The sequence below is a fragment of the Glandiceps talaboti genome, chromosome 1 (assembly GCF_964340395.1).
Source record: "Glandiceps talaboti chromosome 1, keGlaTala1.1, whole genome shotgun sequence".
NCBI lineage: Eukaryota > Metazoa > Hemichordata > Enteropneusta > Spengelidae > Glandiceps > Glandiceps talaboti.
The window spans coordinates 3,189,906-3,210,281 of NC_135549.1; the positions used below are offsets into that span (position 1 = coordinate 3,189,906).

The window sequence follows — 20,376 nt, forward strand, 5'->3', positions numbered from 1 at the left end:
AGAAACGTATGTCAGTGATTCTACTGAAATCTTAATAACATTACCATGGTAACAGTTGGACTGAAATTGTGGAATGAAACTGATTAAATGTCTGATGTAATTCTAGTAGATTTTACAGTATAGGCTATGTAACCTAATGAGCACAGGTAGATTTTATCCATGTCGTAGCCAATGGAACACATGATCTAATTCTAATGTACATAATGTTGTCTATGGAACACGAATACAATTTATCTATGTAGCTGACAGAAAACACTGATTTTACATATGTACACATCTATAAACCTAACTGACATGTAGATTTTATAGTTACGGTGACCCAGCTCTCAAACAAAGACTTAATAGTTAAGGTGGCTCAGCTCACAACCAAAATACATAAATGCCATCAACTAAATTAGACAATATTATACGTACTGGCTTTCTTGTTCTTCTCTTCGTCCATGTCTATGTTACCATTGACTAGTGTTGATGGTTTACCTAGTGGACAAGTGATACATCAATTACTACACTATAGTATTTGTCCACTTTATAGGCAGTAACAAGATAAGCATGGCACAGGTAACAAAGATGCTATAGTAGATCATTATTTGTATGTTTGTATGGTTTTTATGTAATCACTTTTCAGTACACTACAACATGACAGTTATTTGCATACATCCAAGCTTACTTACAAATTCACTGATTCTATCAGCATTGAATAAAATACATGTGTAAAAATAGCAATGTAATATATATATATCATTTTCAAAAGAGACAAATAAGATATAAAAAATGCCCACTCTATGCTTTGTCTAATAAATAATTCTGTTAATTAACTGAATTAATTCTTTCCTTGATATTTGTACTGCTGCTGTAATTTTTTTTATGTTGATACTTAAAATAAGTACAAAATTTCATAAACTGAGGCTTAACTCATTTTGTATTCTACTAACACGATCAAACCCTGAGGCTTGGCATCCATTTTAATACTTGTTTGTTTTCAATGGTTGGCATGGTGACAGACTAGGTTCTCAGACTACATAAAGAGTTAAAAATACACACAAGAAAAAAAAAACACATACAGAGGGGAAAAAGATCATTTTAAGACATTCAGGTGGAAATGAAACCTACAATCAATTCTATTGATTTAATTTGCATAACAATGTAACTGTTGTAAATTGCAACAACATGATCAATTTGTAATGGGAGGAAGTATAACCAAACACAGAAATTGGAATTTGGGACATGCATGAAAGAAACACCACTGTGACAATAAGAAAGTGTATTTCTCATTGAATGACAAACACAGATCTACTCTGTAGAAATTGAATTAACACATTTTAGTGCATTATGCAGATTTGTGTGTGTAGGTTCCTTGCAAATGGAAGGACTCAAACATATATTTCTACATCTTTGTAAATTTCAACAAATCTTACATGAATAATGAAATATGAAATAAAATAGACATGGCATTTTTACGACAATTTGTACATTTCACAGTATCCTTGAAAAACCTTTTATATGAATGCAATAATATAACACCCAAATAAAGAATGCAGAGGCAATTTTAAATGTTTGGCTTTCTGCCAAAATAACAGCTGAGACTTCCATGCCTACTGGTCTCTCCAAGTCTGTTCATTCTCAGATTTTTTTCTACATGTATTCTCATGTAATTTCAAAAAGTCAACAGTAAATCTCAAATCTACTGAGGTGTCATCAAATTTGCTGCTTTGAGAAATAGTCCATTATTGATTTATACAGCCAAAGCCATTTGTCAGTAACTGAATAGAGTAGAGTGGATTGGCCTAAACATGTTATCAGCAAGGTGGTGGGAACCCAGCCCCCTCTACTAGACACCAAACATGTTTAATAGCAAAGCCACGATTATAAATATATACACACAGCTTAGCAACTTCATCATGGTGTGCAAGCTCCATTTCATATATGGTCAATTACATTGTAAACTTAATCCTAGTGTCAGCTAATACTATTACCTGAGGTACAGGGGTGACCACTGTACTATATATATGATATTTGAAAAGAACACATAACTCTGAGAAATAGACACAATAAACAGAAATTGACATTTGTCAAATATACATACCTTTACCATCCGCATCATTTGGAGAATCACCTACAGTGGATAGCTGTAACAAAAATGTGTTGTGTTGTAAGAATTTGAATTTCAGTTGGAACCTTGCCCAGTCTGGTTGAAAGGCAGGGTCACACAAGTGTATTCAACAGGTACTACATACAAGACAATACCCACTCAAGCTGTAAACTTCTGTTTTGATTCAAAATTATCACAAAAATCAGACTGGACAGAGTCAATAAAAAATAAGTAAATACCAAATAAATAATTGCTTACACTAACTTACGTATTTCTTAACAAAATTGGCATTGCTGTGGTTAAGTACATGTATACAACTGCTGTAGTTAGGAATACAATAGGAGAGTGTACACAAGAACTGTTCTATACATTCAATGGAATCATTTGTATGTCATTTGCATATGACAATAATAGAACACATTGGAGAACCAGCCATGATATGACCTCTGAACTCTGACACACACATGGGGTCATGTTCTAAATTATTTCATGAAGAGGGTTCTAAAGTTCTAAAGAAATTAAACATTGAAATTGGAATAAACTGAAGAATATTTTTATAGAGAATAGAAAAGTTCCTCCTCTTACTGACTGAAGACTTTGAAGGTAAAAATATGTATCATTATTTTACACTGCCAACTGTCTATTATGAGCCTTAACAATGCATGTAAATGTTGTATCAGTTTTTTACCATCTTACTTTATACATCCATGGAACAAGCATAAATTACAATAACTTTGAATAATGAATGTCTGTAGCAATTTTCATATTTCTAACAAGAAATTTGATGCCTCCCATATCATTTCAAGACTATCCATTACATATAGAGTTTGTTCAGGAAAAATGATATCAAAGATACGTACTTCAAACCAAATATTTTATATTTTATATATATATATGTATCTCTTTCTGGATGACTTCTCTCATAATTTCTAGCCGTGTTTTTTATTTAAATCATGTATCCTTGGTTGGTAAAAAATTCATATTTAGCAAAATTATCCACTGAACTATGAAATTTGTAAGAAAAAACACAAGATTTCTTAAAAAGAAAATAAGTAAAAATGTACAACTGTAGTGTAACACAGCAATTCTATAATTTGTGAAAGAGTATTTATGTGACAGCATTCTCTGTACACAGAAAACAGGATTTGTGAATATTTTTTTTAATTTGAAATTCTCCAAAAACAATGAGTTAATTGGAATTAACTATACATTCATTCATGCAGATTTCATATCACTATGGCTCTGTGCATAGATCTTAGAGATGACTCTACAAGATCTATGATCTGTGTACCCATTATGTCACATAAAGACACGTTTCATGTCAAAAGAAATTTCACACTACAAACCACAAAACAAACTCAGAAGGGGTCTGATCTAAAAAAAATGAGGTATTTCAATTTAAAATCACGCTGTTCCAAATAAAACGTGTAAACATGAGTAAGACTGGAGTAGAAGTAAAGACATAGTGAAGTAGAAATTTCAAGGGAAAAAAACATGATAATTTTTATAACATTTTGCTGCATTATTTATTTATCTTATTTAGCTAATATATATATATGTGTGTGTGTGTGTGTGTGTGTGTGTGTGTGTGTGTGAATAATTTAATATAAAGTATAAAGTTAATGATCAACGTTTCATATACAGAAAATCAGATATTTGGGCCTAACTCTTCATGGTTTTAAGCTAATATTGAGCATTATATGTAACAATTTTACAACAAAAAGTTTGTAATAGTTCAAAAGGATGGCAGATTTGGGGGTGGAATGTCAACTTTCCTAAAGGCCAGGGTTTCAATCCCAGGTTCTACATTTAATGTTATCTTATCAGCGGAGCTATAAAGATGAAATAGGATTATTCTTTTGTATTGGACTAACTTTTTATAGCTCAACCAAACAGCTGTTGCCATATCTAAATTTCAAACCCTTTTCAAACTGGCCTTTTATATTTAAAAAAATGGACCATGAACATTCTAAAGTACTGTGTCTACAAGACTCTTTGATAAGTTCTACTATGTATTGGTTCAGTTTCAATTATCAAGTTTCGCTATCATTACTGTTTTAAAGCATGTGACAAATCCACAGTCCCGATGTTTGCAACAGAAAGACTGGTCATTACAAAATACTTGTATTTCACATGAATGGCAGACCCAGGTTTTCATGTTTGGTTGAAAGAAATGAAATTTCTGAAAAATTGTAATGATGGGACAAACCTTATAAGGGGACACCTTAACAGGTGGCTCACTGTTTATAGACTCAGACAAGTCTAGGAAATCATCACCACCATCAAAGATAATACTCTCCGCCTGATAGACAGACAAACCAAAATGACAGTGACAGAAAATGAAATGAAATATTACAATAAAAACAAAAAACAAATAAAATGTACGTTTTCATCACCACTGTGCCACATCAAAAATACAGTAATAATTCCTAATTTTGAAATCACAATAAATGAAAATTTATTGCCAGTGTGCCCTCTTGGCAACTTTGATTTTGTGACAGCAGAATATGGTGTTCCCCTATTCCTGACTACATGGTCACTCACAAGAAATTCCAATTTTTATATCATGTTGACCCATGATGAAAACATTTCATTTTTTATTTGAAACCGCATTGTTCATTGTTCCAAAATGAAGAAATTGTTTGTGGCACAGTCAATAACTCAAATAAATAAATAAATAAATAAATAAATAAATAAATAAATGATTAAATAAATAAATAAATAAATAAATAAATAAATATGAGATATGCTGTACAATTTGGATTTCATTGAGAACACACACAGTCACTCAAGATATAAATAATAAAAGATTTTAATGAGAAAGAGTTTTACATACAAGACAAATTACACAGATTATACATAATGTATACACAACATTCTTTTCATTGCAATATATTGTCATTTGATGACAAAATGCATCCTTAAATTACAATAATTAATTTAGTATTGATAAATAAATTTCTTTCAAATTTCAGAATGTTTGATAATTTGAATTTATTTGGTAAAGAAGCCCAGCAAATGTCACATTGGCTTCAAGGAGAATGTTAAAAATATTGTCATTGGGTTGTCCATTATTAATATTCAGAATAGCTGCCACAAGGAAATATACTCATTTTACTGTTGCAGCTTTCAGTTCATCATTCTATACTGTTTTTTTTGGTTGTTGTTTTGTTGTTGTTGTTTTTTGTTGTTGTTGTTGTTGTGTTTTTTTTTTTTTGTGTTTTTTTTTTTTTTTGGGGGGGGCGAATCTTACTAATCAACACCTCCCCCCCCCCCCCCCCTCTCCTCTTTTAATGTTTTACCTATATAATACATGAAATAAATAGGGACAACAAATTACATTATCATTATTGAATTTGAAAATTGATTAATGCCAAATGAAGGCTGCCAATACAAGAAACTTTGAGACTGACTATGTAATGTGTGAAGAAAGAAAGAAGAAAGGTCAAGAGAATCCATAGAAGTGAAATATTCCAGTTATATACACATTCACAGCCATACAATCCATACAGACATAAAGTATAGACATACAATCCATACAGATATAAAGTATAGACTGACCTCAGTGTCACCTGCACTCTTGTTACTTCTTGGTGTCGGTGCAAAGTCACTACGGGGTGATTCAATGTTTTCATGCCGTGGAGTAACATTTGGACTAGTACCACCTTTGCCCTGCATGGGCTGTAATCTTGGTATTTTACTATTACCAGTATCGATGGGTGTGGCTTTCTTACTGCCAACACTAGTTATACTCTCCTTAGATATGGCTCTTGGAATTCGACTTTTTGCTGAACAGATGGTACAAGAAAGTCATTTATTAACAAAAGTTTAACTTTAGAAGACTTTAAATTGTTTTGGGTTCTAATTCATTCAAAAAAGTGCTAAACGTGCTGAGGGCTTTGGCCATTAAAACACAGCTTTTCTTCAAACTTTTCAAATTTGCTATCAGATATAGATCATGATGATATAAACCCCCCCACCCCCCCACCACCACCACCACCAACAACAATCTCCCCTCGTTGTCATCGTCATTGTTGTCGTCATCGTCATCATCATCGTTGTCATCATCATCACCATCACTGTTAGAATATAAATCCTTGTCATTACCATATCAGTAGTTAATATAGTTACCAGCATGACTTTTTAAATTTCCCTTTCCCCTCGTTAATGAGAAGACCAATACTTTACACACACACAAACAACATGAATGTCACATACAGTTAACAGTTATCACTTTCGCATTCAACCAGGATAAAAATTAAAAAACTTACTTCCAGGAATACTTTTGATTGACTCAGTGTCTGAGGCAGGAACAAACTTGCTAAGATTATAATTCGTCTTCACCTGAAAAATCAAAATAACAATACATTAGATAGATACAAGATTTGATTAAATAGCTGAGACTGACCCTGTGGCATAACTAGTTAAACCTCAGGACGTTGGTAGGTCATGGGTTCGAATCCCACTGGAGATTGGTAGGTCATGGGTTCGAATCCCACTGGAGACAGGAGATTTTCTGCGACCAACCCAAACCAAGCGTGTGTGTTCTACAGACTCAATAGGTAGGTTGCATCACTCAAGTGTGTCTTACTCACAAGACTAATCACTATATAGTGTGAATTTGTTTTGAGCAAGTACTCATATAAAGCATGCAGGCGCTATGCATTGCACCTGAGTGACTACATAGACTGAACTGATTGGCAGAGCCTACACAGTTCCATAGCAATATGATGCTAATTACAAATGTAGCTGTAAAGTATGATTGAAAATCTGTAAAACTGTGTCTGAAAATTGAAAATTAATAAACAAAACAAAATGAGGACGAATGAAACGTAAGCATTTATTTGATGTTGAGCTGAAACTTCTTACACAGAAATGTTTTTAAATCTTACGCAGTAGAGCAAGAAGGATGACTTATTCTCATACATGCCTATAGCAATGACTGCTTTTTATGATTTTTCTAGGTCGTAAAATTCTCATCGGTTTTGAATTGCAAATAAAGTTTTAGTCTGAAGATGCATATATGTCAATCACTGAGTGTACAATTCTATAATTTGTTTTTTAGACTTGATGAGATTTTACCTGGTTTGTAGCTTGTCCACCATATGTATCATCAGCCTCAGATGTATCACCCCAGGAATCACCCCCAGGTGGAGAATGAGAGTAGGTCATTCTGGTAAAAGAGACATACAAATTAGTTAGAATTTACAAACCATCAATGCTGCTGGTACTACAGTAGAGTTGGCATAAACAAATATTTCAAAGTCCCTAAAAAATTAACAAAAAGGATTAAAAAATGTATCCATAATAGTAAATATTGAATTGTTTACCTTCCACGAAACAGTAACTAAATTTGCATGTGCAATAGTTATCCAATTTTGAAGGTCTTTAAACCCCAATGTTTGAATTTTACAGTCTTGAATTATTACCGATATGAGTGAATATTAAGACCATTCTATTGTGCAAGACCAAATTTTCCAGTAGCTTTGCAAGACAACTGTTTTTCACATCCAAATTTTAGTTCTAATCAATTGGCTATAGTATGCAAGGAAGGGTCAATGCTTGAGGTGTGACGGAATCTATAGTATTGCACTAATAGACCCAATCTGATAGACTTCTACTTACTTGCTTACACTTTCTTCTTCTTGAGACATAATATCCTCTGTATCAGAGACAAAGAAGACAAAATGTTATGTATGCCTACATCATTATGCTATTGACACCATAACTAGTAGAACACTTTGGCTAGAGTATAGAACAGTGGACTGATAAGGGGAAGTTAGGGAGCTATGGCAAGGACTTGATTAGAAATAGGATTATGGTCAGACTCCCTGGCATACACCCAATCAGTGTTGTTCAGGAGTGTATGGCCATTGTTCTAACATCTGGAAAACTGAAATCTGGCAACAAACAAAATTTCACTTCATTAGAAATGACAAACACATGAGATTGTTGATATATATACACTCAAAGGAATTCCTGTAATTTCCTCAATCGTTGTCATAGATCTTTTACATTACAGGTTACTAAAGTTGAAGCCTACATTTTTTTTTGTACCTCATAACCTTTCCCCAACAAACACAATTTACGTTCAAAGACAGATATATGCTACAGGTTCAGAGACTGATGCCTATCTAACTGAATTCCATCAGAAAAGTTTCTTTCCAATCACAAATATTTATGACAGGAATTGTTTTACATTTAATGTAGGATAAAAATCAAATAGATCTATTCCAGTAAGCCTCATATTGGAAATAGAAAGATAATATCACCCAAAGGTTTGGTAGCTAACTAGAAAGAATCTTTTTGTGTTTGAACTTATAACATTTGCAAATACCTTCATTATCAGCAGCAGGACTCCCTAGACCATAGTCAACACCTGTTGAAGTAGCAACGGCTGCAGCTGGAGTACCTGGAGCTCTAAACATACCACCTTGACGACTAGCTGGCCTTGCACGATGGGCTGCACTGTGTTCGTTGATCAGGTGAGAACAACTATAAAATAATGATGAAATTTGTGTTGTCTGTTAAATATCCATCTGATATCTAAATAGGTCTGCACAGAAACAGTCACTCATTCATCACACTGCCCCATGTAGTGCTGGCATGAACATGACCATTACTGTTAGTATTCAAACTAGTAGTTGAACCTGAACAAAGCACACAAGTGTACAATCTTGGAAGAGATCTGATTCACTGTACAAATGTATCTGGAGGAGTATGCATGTATTTAGCAAACTAGTAGTGATTGTTTTGTAACTGGAGAGAGTACGTTAGAGTTCTGGGTATCCTCGTAAACCACTCTATTAAAACCTCTTTCTCTTTCTGCTAATTCAGTAGTTGGAGAGTTCAAATGTTTCTAATACTTCTTTTCAAAATGGAGCCATAAAGTTTGAAAACACAACTGTTTTAAAAGTAAAACAACAAGATAGAGTGAAAACTCATAACAATTGATTAACTGTTACAATGGGACATTGTGAGACAGCTCCATGGAGCAGTGCTCTATTGTTCTTTCTTGGCAGCTGGAATACAAAATTAAAGTTGATTTACTGGTACATACATAAAAGTTTCCCTCTACCCTATGTCCATACAGGTGTACAGTGAGGTAAATAATGTTATGTGATAGTCACAAGCTAGGACTGCAGTGACTGTTGTGAGGTATAGAACAAATTGACTCTTTTACTAGTAAACAAGTGTTCATTCCACTATCTGATTACAAAGACTATTATAGTACATGCTACTCTCTTCAGAGAAGCTACGAAATGTTACATGGTGTAGCACTGATTAGACATGTAAAAATTCATATCTGTGGACTATGATAGGGTAAGGGATGGGGATCAAAATCTTGTAAAACACAAACATATTCCACTACTAGTACTGGAGAACCCTAGGAAAATGGAAAAACAACAACCCATGAAGGTAAGGGCCTTGGCACAACAACATAATCCCTGCTTCTATAACAGTCTATGGCTCTCTGGTGCTTTAGTATCAATACAGACATCTGATTGCTAAACTCACCAATGCCAAGCAAACTAGTGACAAACACACATCCAAGCTGATGTAAAGAGAAGCAAAGCCAGCCACCACTATCAACCAACACAGTTATATGACATCTTCTGAAAAATATACTTGAAGTTGAAACGAGACCTTGTATCGACGGGTGACGTTTACAGTCTAAAAGTAGCCTGCACCACCGACTGCACTGAAATGAGGATGTGTGTATACCTCCAGGCAGTCATTCCAAATCACAAAACCTCCTGATGTTACACAATAGGTTGATAAACACATACACACATACATTGTAGTGTCAAGATGATCTGGCAGACTAGATAAACCAACTGACATGTTTTTAAAATCTCAAAACCATGGCTAAATGTGTTACAGCTAATCTGTTTAATCTATACGTGTATGAGATACAATGTACATGTAGTAATACTTGTCTTACGGTATTACATCACAACATGTCCCTACATGTACATGCACATATTAACAGAGTGATAACTGTAGTAAACATGTGTATCTGAGTGAGAAAACCCACCAGTACTGATGACTATACATTTGTACATACTATTACTATATTATGATGTGCATGTAGTATTCACTGCAATGTCTTGGGATACAGTTGACTGACACAGCATATTTCATATTTGCTTTCTTTCTTCATTTTCTTTTTATACAGTATCATTTTTTGGTAGTTTCACTTATTTTATCACATTATAAGAGTTGGTCAGACAATGTACATATTATCATGGAATTACATGAAAGCTAACAATTTTGACAAATCAGCCCTACATGTACATTTATTCCACCTCACACCAAATAAAAAGAGTCTTGCCATTTCAGATCTGTAAGGTGTAACTGGTACAGTAACTGAAGAATGCAGTGGGCTTGTACAAGTGTACAGTGTACATGTACCTTAGTACATGTATACATTTTCTAAAACTTAGCTATTTTATCATTCTGTGTACAGTTGGGGAATACAAATAACTGATTCTTATAAGTTTTTTTTTTGAAAGTGTTCACAACTTATGCAAACAGGAATCATCACACAAAAGATCCTTCTAGACTCTGTCAACATGTCTCACTGATTCCAAAGCCCTATACCATGTATACTGTTGTACCATCCGCATCGTAAATTGTAGGCATATACATGTAGGACAGCGCCCTCAACTGAAAGTCTTGCCATTATAGAATGACGGACAGATGAAAAATATATTATGACAGTTTAGTAGTATACTAAATATCATGCTGAGAGCTTATGTTTAGAAATTAGAGTCTGCCATTATCAAATTTCCTGTATGCTTACTTCCATTTCAAGTACATGTAATGATGTCTCTCAGGATGCAGCAAAATGTGGTGTTCCCTTATCCCTTACTATGTGGTGACTCAAATTTCAAAAGAAAACAAATGTTTTATCATTTTGACATCATAAAAGACAGTGAGTCTAAGCCAGTCTGAAGACCAAGAACACACACACGTTATCAATCTGGTGCTGTGCTCCTCTAGTCTTTGTCGTATCTGGAATGGATACTTACACTTAGGCATGTTAAGTGATAACAATTTAGCATAAAAGCCATAAACAAGCACTTTATTAACCAGACCAGGTACTAGCAGTACATGTACCACCATCTATAATCCTAATATCACAGTCCTCTTCGTGAGCTTGAGTCTAAAACTGACATATCTTGGAATACATTACAGTGGATGCATCAGTTTTCTCTAGTGGATGCATCAGTTTTCTCTAGTCGTAAACCAGTTGACAGTAAATGAATGTCATTGGAAGGCATAGGTAAGGGGTATAGAAAGGAGTTTTTTTTTTCAAATTGCCTGTTTAGAGTTGTCTGCATTTCACCATGGAGCAATCACAAGGCTCTATACATTCCATAGTTTAGTGTTCTACAGAAATAGATATGTGAATAAGGAAGTAAGCTGTCATGCATGCATGACATGGACCAAGGACACTAAGTTTATTGAATTGAATGGAGTCAATGAGCTGGGAGCTGTTATCAAAGCAAGTCTGCCATGTCACCTGATCACTGTGAAGGTGATAACAGCTTAGTAATACATTTACAAAGAAAGAAAGTAAATGGTGCATGAACAATTATCAGATTCAAACCTCCCTTTCTACAAAGGTAAAAGAGTCTGAGGTCCGTGTATAGGCTCCACAGAGAAGATCTATCTGTAACTGGCAGCAAGGCTCAAACTTGAGGTGAGTTGAGATATACATATACATTTAACTTATAAGTTATAACTTTTAAATTATGCAAGTATTTCAGATGTTAAAACCAGAGAACTTTAATATACATAAGGGAGTCTTTTTTCCAGCAAGGTCAAAATACAGATGTAGGACCCCTAGGTATATGCCTGTAAACATGTAATGTCTCTAAGGTCTTTGAATCCACAAAGTGCTATCAACAATGTCTGTCTTTCAAAACACTGCAGTAGTAATATCTGCCCATATCTTCACAGGGGTAATGGACTTTAATAATTTTGTTTTTATTCTTAAAAGATGTGTGCGGATATACATGTACAGTGTATAATGTGTTGAATCATATGATCAGTGGTCAAAGCTTGAGAATTGAAAGTTTGCAGATTTTAATCCTTGCCTAAAACTAACCTAATCTGATCAGTTTGGTATTTTATATAGCCAAGGCACATTGCTTCCAGATATAGAGTAAGTGCATGTTGTGTTGTATAGGAAATGATAATCGACATGATTTCATCCTGGTCTCATCTCAGAGACAAAGAGAGACTCATCAATGTATACTTTGTTGTTCTTGTTTGCAGGTCTGACAATGGCTAACCTATTTAGGAATACTATTCTGCTGCTTATGCTGGTAACTGTAGAAGCTGAACCACAATGTAAAGTATACAACTACACATATGTTAATTGTAGAGGACTAGAGTTCCATGCCGTGCCACCCAACCTACCATTGTCCACCACTAGTCTAGATCTAGCTGAGAACAGTATTGCAGAGCTGCCACAGAATGGATTGAGGACACTCAGAAAGATGGTATCACTTGATATACATGGTAATGTCATTCAAACATTAGACTCAGATTCTCTACATGGACTTGAGAAATTGAAAGTGTTGGATCTATCCTGGAACGAAATATCACACATTGATGTCAAGGTATTCAACGAATTGTCAGATCTTGAAGAATTGTCTTTGAAAAGCAACAACATCACAGTAGTCTATCATAAAATGTTTGCTGGTGTCAAAAGCTTAACAACATTGGATCTCTCCTATAATCACTTAGTTTTATCGTCATCAACATTTACTGGGCTGACTAACTTACACAGTTTGAACTTGGCAATGAACTGGATTACAACACTGCCATCTGGTTTATTCACTGATACTACCAAGATAAGAAACCTGAACTTGGCACACAATAACCTTGCCTGTTTTCCTAACAAGGCACTGCAACCGCTGGTAAACATTGAAACAATTAACATGAATGGTAATACAATATCCCACAATGACTGTGACAATATTAACTTGAAACCATTTAAAAACCTCACAAGAATATATTTCTCTGGTTGCGGAATTTCCAACACAATAATTCATAACTTTGAATTAGGAAATACTACAGGGTTAGACTTGGACTTTACTTTAAACTTCATTGGAGGAGTTCATGTAACTGCTGGGGCTTTTAGCACACTACGACATGCTTCGGTAATTCGTCTACAGCACAACTATTTGACATCTAATGTGCTAGAGAGGTCATTGTATGGTTTAAGCAAGTCAAATATCAAAGTCCTGTGGTTGAACATGCAAATGGTTCCAATGGAATTCATCACCAACACTACCCTGAAAGGACTACGAGAAACATGGTTGGAGGAGCTCAACCTCTCAGCTAACAAATTAAGAACACTGAGTGAGGGAACATTTCAGTGGTTGCCACGTTTGAAAGTTTTAGACCTCAGTGACAACAAACTTGAACACCTCCAATCAAAGGTATTTCAAGGTCTGGGTAATCTATCAACCCTTTCATTGGCTAAAAACAGGCTGACTGATTTTCAAAATCTATTTCAACCACTCAACAATTTGGTAAGGTTGGATCTTTCACATAATCAAATTAGAAACCTTCAAACTCAAAGCTTCCTTTATATAAGAAATCTTGAATATTTAGACCTTTCATACAATACTTTTGACTTCCTAACAGAAGGAGTGTTTTCAGAATTAACTTCACTGAAGTCTTTAAATCTGAAAGGCAACCAGCTTTCTTTTTCCCTCAGCAGTGTTTTTCATTCGCCTTTTAAAAACTTTAATAGCTTACGAATTTTAAATTTTTCAACAGATTATTTTCAATTATTGCATTTGGATGAGATACCACTCCTTGAAGAGTTATATATAGACACCAGCAGTGGTGTCTACTTTAGTTTCAATGTTTTTCTGAATTTAAATTTGACCAATCTTCGCACACTCAATATTACTGGTCCATGCATAGTTCCTTACACTGGTAACAAAAATACCTCAATTTATCTTTCAATGAAAGTTTTAGCACTGCATAGAGTAAGCTTTTATGATGAGATCAATGACAAATGCACTTTCTCTTCTTTGAAGTTCCTCAGTACGTTTCAAAATCTAGAGGAATTTCACATCACAAGTGGTGCAATAAGTTTGTTTGAAATCCTTCCCGACAAATTTTCATCACTGCATACACTAGATCTGTCAGGAAACCAAATCACACATATTGACAAAGATCAACTTCATGCACTGCCAAATCTAAGATCACTAAATCTCCTGAATAACCCTTTTGATTGCTCAAAATGCAAGATGAAAACTTTTGTTGACTGGTTGATAACTGACAAAGTAGTAGAAATGAAAGATCCATATCTGTATGTTTGTGCATTACCTGCAAGTGAAAGTGGTACGGTCATATCTGCTTTACATTTTGGATTAGAATGTAATCAAGCCTTTCTGGTGTCTGTGCCGATAGTAAGTATACTTGTTTTCATAGTTATCAGTAGTCTACTATGTTTTCATTTTCGTTGGCACATTAAGTATCTTATTTTCCTTGCAAAACTGAGGTTTGGTCATTACAAGCTTCTTGACAATGATGAAGGCAGACCACTCAATACCAAATATGATGCATTTGTTTGTTTCAATGAAAATGACAGACCATGGGTGATGGAGCAGTTAGTCAAAAATCTAGAAGAAACTGGTCCTCCAAATTTCAAACTCTGTTTACATGATCGTAATTTCTTGCCAGGTGTTGACATTTTTGAAAATATTCTAGAGAGTATAGAGAATAGTCACAAAACTATGTTGATTTTGTCACCTAACTTTGCAGAAAGTGAGTGGTGTTATTTTGAGATGAGAATGGCTCAAGATCGTTTATTTACACGCAATAGAGATGTTCTGCTTTTGGTACTGTTAGAGGAAATTCCTGATCGTAAAATGCCAAGAGTACTGCGTACAATTTTCCTCACAAAGCATTATATTAAATGGCCACATAATGAAGCAGGCAGAAGACTCTTCTGGGAGGAGCTAAAAGTTGCCCTACGGTCTGACAACAGAGTTAATAGGATGGCCATCGTATAATAAGATATTATATTTATAGTACGGTACTTTACTTTTTTCAAAATCAAATGAGAAAATATTTCAATGGATAGAGCCAGTCCCCAAAACTATTTTATGTAAGAATTTTGAGTGATAGCCCATTACTAAGAAGATATCTCATAACTTGAAATCTGAGTTGTAGAATAATAATATCAAATCATGTGATGCTGGGTGTTTACATTTCACTGTTAGTCCCAGTAGCATTGGTAGCTATTCATTATTTGAAAATACAAGGTAGCCTTCAGTGTGCCCTCTATGTTTTGATAAATGTGCCAGTGATGAACAGAAATCTTGTGATACACTAACATTTAGTGTCCCCCCCCCACCCCATACTACTAGAATATTGTGAATTACAAGAAACCCCACACTAAATGTTGTCTTTTATGAGGGGGCACACTGTGGTAAGACAAATATTCATATGTGCCCTTTTGTAAAAGCAATTGCTGCTCAAATGAAGAAAGCGTTTCCAAATAAGTAAAGTATCAGAAGTTGTTGATGTGCATATACTGTATATTTATAAAAGGCAACTTTTGTTACTGGACAAAATATTGAATAAAGTACCACGTCTGGATGGTTTGATCATTCAGAATTAATTACACAATTCTTTGTTGTCATGGCTTGGAACAGCTGGGGCGAAAATAAATGAATATTATGCAGAACATAACATATTGTTTGTAATCTTAACCTATTTTTGAACTCGGAAGCAAAATGAAGTAGACAGTGACACTAGGATTTGGGATGTTAGTCTTCACAGTAAAGTTGATGTAAAAGTTTGTTCTGAAGGGTTTTACTTGTGCATTTTGAATATACCAAAGTATTCTGTATATTTAATTTTATTATAATATGATATATACATACATGTGACATGTATCTTCATTTTTGGAACTTGTACAGTACTTTTGGTGATACAATATCATGAGAAAGAGTGATTAACCATGACATACAGCAACCACAACAAAACTGCATATTATGTACATTTTTGTAGTTTCTGCCATCAAGTGTACATATACATAACTGTATACTGTTACATTATACAATATATGTTATACACACAATACATTTTTTTGAATGATTGAATTCATAACATTCCCTCTAAACTCAATCCACCAATATATTGTGTAAGGAATAACTTCAAAAGGAATGAAATATATCGTCATTGCCAAAAATAAATGAAAGTTTGATTAATTCAAAGAAACAAGATACTACCGGTAGTTTAGGTGTTACATTTTTCATAGTAATATATGTTATGTACATGTATTGTATATTTGGACTTTGAAAGGCATAATGTCACTGTATAATGCCTGAGAAATGTCATTGAGGGAAAATGTGCTTTGCTAGTTTATTCTTTTTTTCTTGTTCATCTTCTAGACAAATACCAAGTGTACACTTTCATGCCCAATTGTATATAGGAATACATTACATGTATAACTACTGAAAGTACACTAGTATTAATTAAATCGATATACCATGATCTGCATCAGTGTCTGTTAGTAATATTCAAAGACTCATAATTGAATTCTGACTCAAATCCCACATACAACATCCCAGGCCAGGAACCAGTACATCGGGAGAACAGTGTGTATATTGTATATCTTTTATGATCCTGCAACTCACTCTGGCCAAGCTAATAAACAGCGCCCTCTTGCACTGATATTGTGAATGCATGTACACAACTGCTGAGTACTTGAGTGATATCAATCCAAATGACATTTTTCCATCTACTTTTAAGATCCTTCCTCTTTTTACTTTTAATTAATTACACAAGGGATATCTTATTGAGTAAAACATGTCAGTAAAACCATTGGCATTATAGCACATAATATTTAATGTCAATCATCTAGCTGCTTGCTAGACTTCAAGGAGGGAATATGCTGCTTGTGATAGCGCCCTCTATTTACAGTTAAGATTTTCTCCAAAACAAGGTATTACATCTACTATAGCAGACACAATGTTGACATAATTGACGCTTCAGTTTACTATTAAAGATAGACACAAACTAAAACTATTGTTGTTCAAAGCGGTAGATCACAATAAATTTGCTGTGTACTGCTTTGGGACTTCCAGTGTTTACATGTTTAGATTCACACAACAGAGGAACTGCTATCACCCACTTGAACAAGCTTTGAGAGAGCTGCCCTACTAAGACTTTATGTTTAATCAAACTAACATCCATTCAATAGCTTGTCAATATTGCAACAATAGTTTTAATTTGTGTCTATCTTTAGTAAAAAGAAAGCCTTGCTTACTGGAGTATTACATGTTGACATATGTATACCACTAATATCATGGATATTGTTTTCTAAAATGACAATTTTATGGTACGATTTTAGGGAACTGTAGGGTATCCTCCAATTTTCCTGGAATATTGTACAGTAATTTTGTAATCTACACATTCTTTGATGATTTCAATAATTTAGTGAAAAACAAAAAGAGTAAGCATTCTATTGTACAATGTATCTGAGGTTGTTATTTGCTCAATCATTCACTCAAGTCATACCAGTTTCTTGGTGTACATTGATTTTTCTACATATTTTCAATCAGAGCGCAGTGTAAAGTTTTTCTTTGCTAAGATATCAACATAGGTGAGAAATCAGGTAAATTTGCATCCATACTGTACCATACTTTAGATAGGAACCAAGGTAAAGGACAAGGGAACTCAGGTAGGTATTACCTACTTACTGCTCTAGGGTCCAGGAGTATATGACCCTTGATACCATGTTTTGTACAAAAAGAATTTCAATCCCAACTCCACCGTCATGTCTAAGCTTGATAATATCAACTCACCCATGATGTGCATTCATGACAGCATGGTCAGCTGCTGTCCATCCTTTACTATCTTTGATTTCAGTGTCTGCTTTACTTTCCAGTAAGAGTTTTACGATACTAATTTGATCACTTTCACAGGCATACATCAGTGGCGTTCTGAAGAAAAACACAAAAAGAACATATCACTACCACACACATCATTATGATTAAAAAAAGTGATGATGGTAGCTTGAGATGTGATTAATCCTCTAAAGGACACAACATCACCTACATGTAAATGTACAGTACACACACTACTATTCAAGAGGCTATCCATGGCTTTGAAATTGAAGATATCGTAAGGCCAAGGGTGAAGAATACCTTCAGATTCAAAGCTATGGATAGCCCCTAGACTAATAGTAATACACTACCAAAACCTCTTTGTACATGCACATAATATACACTTATATAGCAGCAAACTTTGTACAAGTTATGCATTTACATTGCATTTTACTCCTACTCTGTACTACTACAAGTACAGTACAGGAACTTTTTGGCCTAGTAGTAATTCTGTATAGTCTATATTATATATGCATATGGCAACATTTGTAGTCGAGAGTGTCCACACAATATTATGCATATAATTACAACACAGGGTTTACTTTAGTCACTTAACATCTAGTCACTTAACATCATTTATTGACAATTTTCATACAGCACAGCAAATTTGTATTACTAATAATAGCAGATATTGAATAAACCTACATTAAGAATACAAATATTTGACAAATGCCTGTTAGATTCATTAGTGAAATACACAAAAGATAAGTGTGTGAGTGTGAGTGAGTGTGTGTGTGTGTGTGTGTGTGTGTGTGTGTGTGTGTGTGTGTGTTAGTGAGTGAGTGAGTTGTGTTTGTGTGTGTGTGTGTGTGTGTGTGTGTGTGTGTGTGTGTGTGTGTGTGTGTGTGTGTGTGTGTGAGTGAGTGGTGTTTGTGCTGTAGCTAAATTTACTTGACTAATATTTCATGTTTATTTGACTAACATGTTAGCTCTTACTTGACTAAAAATGTTAACAATATAAATTCATGATGTAACATGCTTTGATATCATATGTATATAATGTACATATTTGAATTGTAAAAACATCATAGGTGTATTTACTAGGGTGGAGGCCTTTATATAAAATTATTTGCAGGTATGTGTTAAATTTTATGATTGAACCATATGGCGATGATGACCTACCTATTACTACTGTATAAGATGTGTTTGCTACAATAACAGTTTTGGAAACCAAATCATATATTCTTTAGATGTATAGGGTGTAATGGTCTAACCTTTGATCTTTGTCGGTGGCATTGACATTGGCATCCTTCAACAGAAGTAGTTCTACCACATCATCACTGGCTGTAAATGTTGATAGATGTAGTGGAGTACGACCGTCCTGGTAGCAGGTCATAAATATACATGTCAGTAATTCTACAATGTCATGATCATTGCAACATTGTCTTATCAATATTTGTATTTTATAAATATCTCATTTCTGTTTCTAGTTTTCTTCATTTTTGTAAGCCATACCAACAACTTTCAAAAATTGTAAAATAAATGGTAGCTAAAAACTACGTCACTGCTATATCAAAATACTTTTCAGTGGAACGTTTTTGTTAAGGTTTTGGAGCTCCTGTAAGAGGAAAAACACTTGAGTGTGATGAATACACAGTACCAAATAGTATAATTTATACAATGTAATGGTAAAACTCTCAAAATACACTCAGTGATTGTTATTAATATTGCAAATTTCCCTTGCAGGGTTTCCGTCATCATAATTTGTATATCATGTCAGTTATATGGAGAAATAATTTTCCATGAACATTCAGCTGAATGAATTCCCCTTTAAAAATGATATTCAAAATTGCTAAATAAAAATTATCAAGGTGTATAAATCTACTACTTGATCTATTTATGGTACATTTCCTACCTTGTTAGTTGCATTAACCATAGCACCATTGTCTAGTAATAATGACACAGAATCAGCTGATCCAGTGTGTGCTGCAAGATGTAGTGCTGTCATGCCATCTCTGTCCACTAAATTAGGATCTGCACCATGGTCTAGTAACATTCTGACACACTGTACATGGTCACCCTGAACAGCCTATAGAAAGATGATAAGAGTGAGTCAATAATGTGCTGCAAGATAAAGTTAGTCTCTATATTGTAGTCTAGTAATACTTAACAATCTAATCTACTAAAGGTGTATTACTTTACAGATGACGGAAAAGGAGACCAACAAAAACAAAACTGAATTTAATTTGAGGGTTTTTGCATCAAATACCAAAAGTAAATACTGTACATAGTACCAATACAGACTCTATATGAAGTACTTCATTATCGCTCTCTTTAAATATAAATCTTTTCTCCCAGAATATTATAAATCCTATGAAAGGATTTTCACAAAGTTAATTTTTTTCATGCAGATGT

The 20,376-nt window shown here is 34.2% G+C and overlaps 1 protein-coding gene across 1 annotated transcript in view; it reads right to left on the reverse strand.

Annotated features, from left to right (window-relative positions):
- LOC144437871 (uncharacterized) overlaps positions 1-20,376 on the reverse strand; it is a 51,822-nt gene that overhangs the window by 27,764 nt on the left and 3,682 nt on the right. Inside the window, exons 3-13 of the mRNA XM_078126908.1 lie at positions 19,877-20,050; positions 19,236-19,342; positions 17,941-18,078; positions 8,427-8,584; positions 7,715-7,751; positions 7,172-7,262; positions 6,361-6,433; positions 5,651-5,877; positions 4,299-4,391; positions 2,084-2,126; positions 415-477 (exon numbers count right to left, since the gene is read on the reverse strand). Of these exons, the coding sequence (XP_077983034.1) occupies positions 415-477; positions 2,084-2,126; positions 4,299-4,391; positions 5,651-5,877; positions 6,361-6,433; positions 7,172-7,262; positions 7,715-7,751; positions 8,427-8,584; positions 17,941-18,078; positions 19,236-19,342; positions 19,877-20,050 (1,204 nt within the window). The remainder of the gene's footprint in view (positions 1-414; positions 478-2,083; positions 2,127-4,298; positions 4,392-5,650; positions 5,878-6,360; positions 6,434-7,171; positions 7,263-7,714; positions 7,752-8,426; positions 8,585-17,940; positions 18,079-19,235; positions 19,343-19,876; positions 20,051-20,376) is intronic.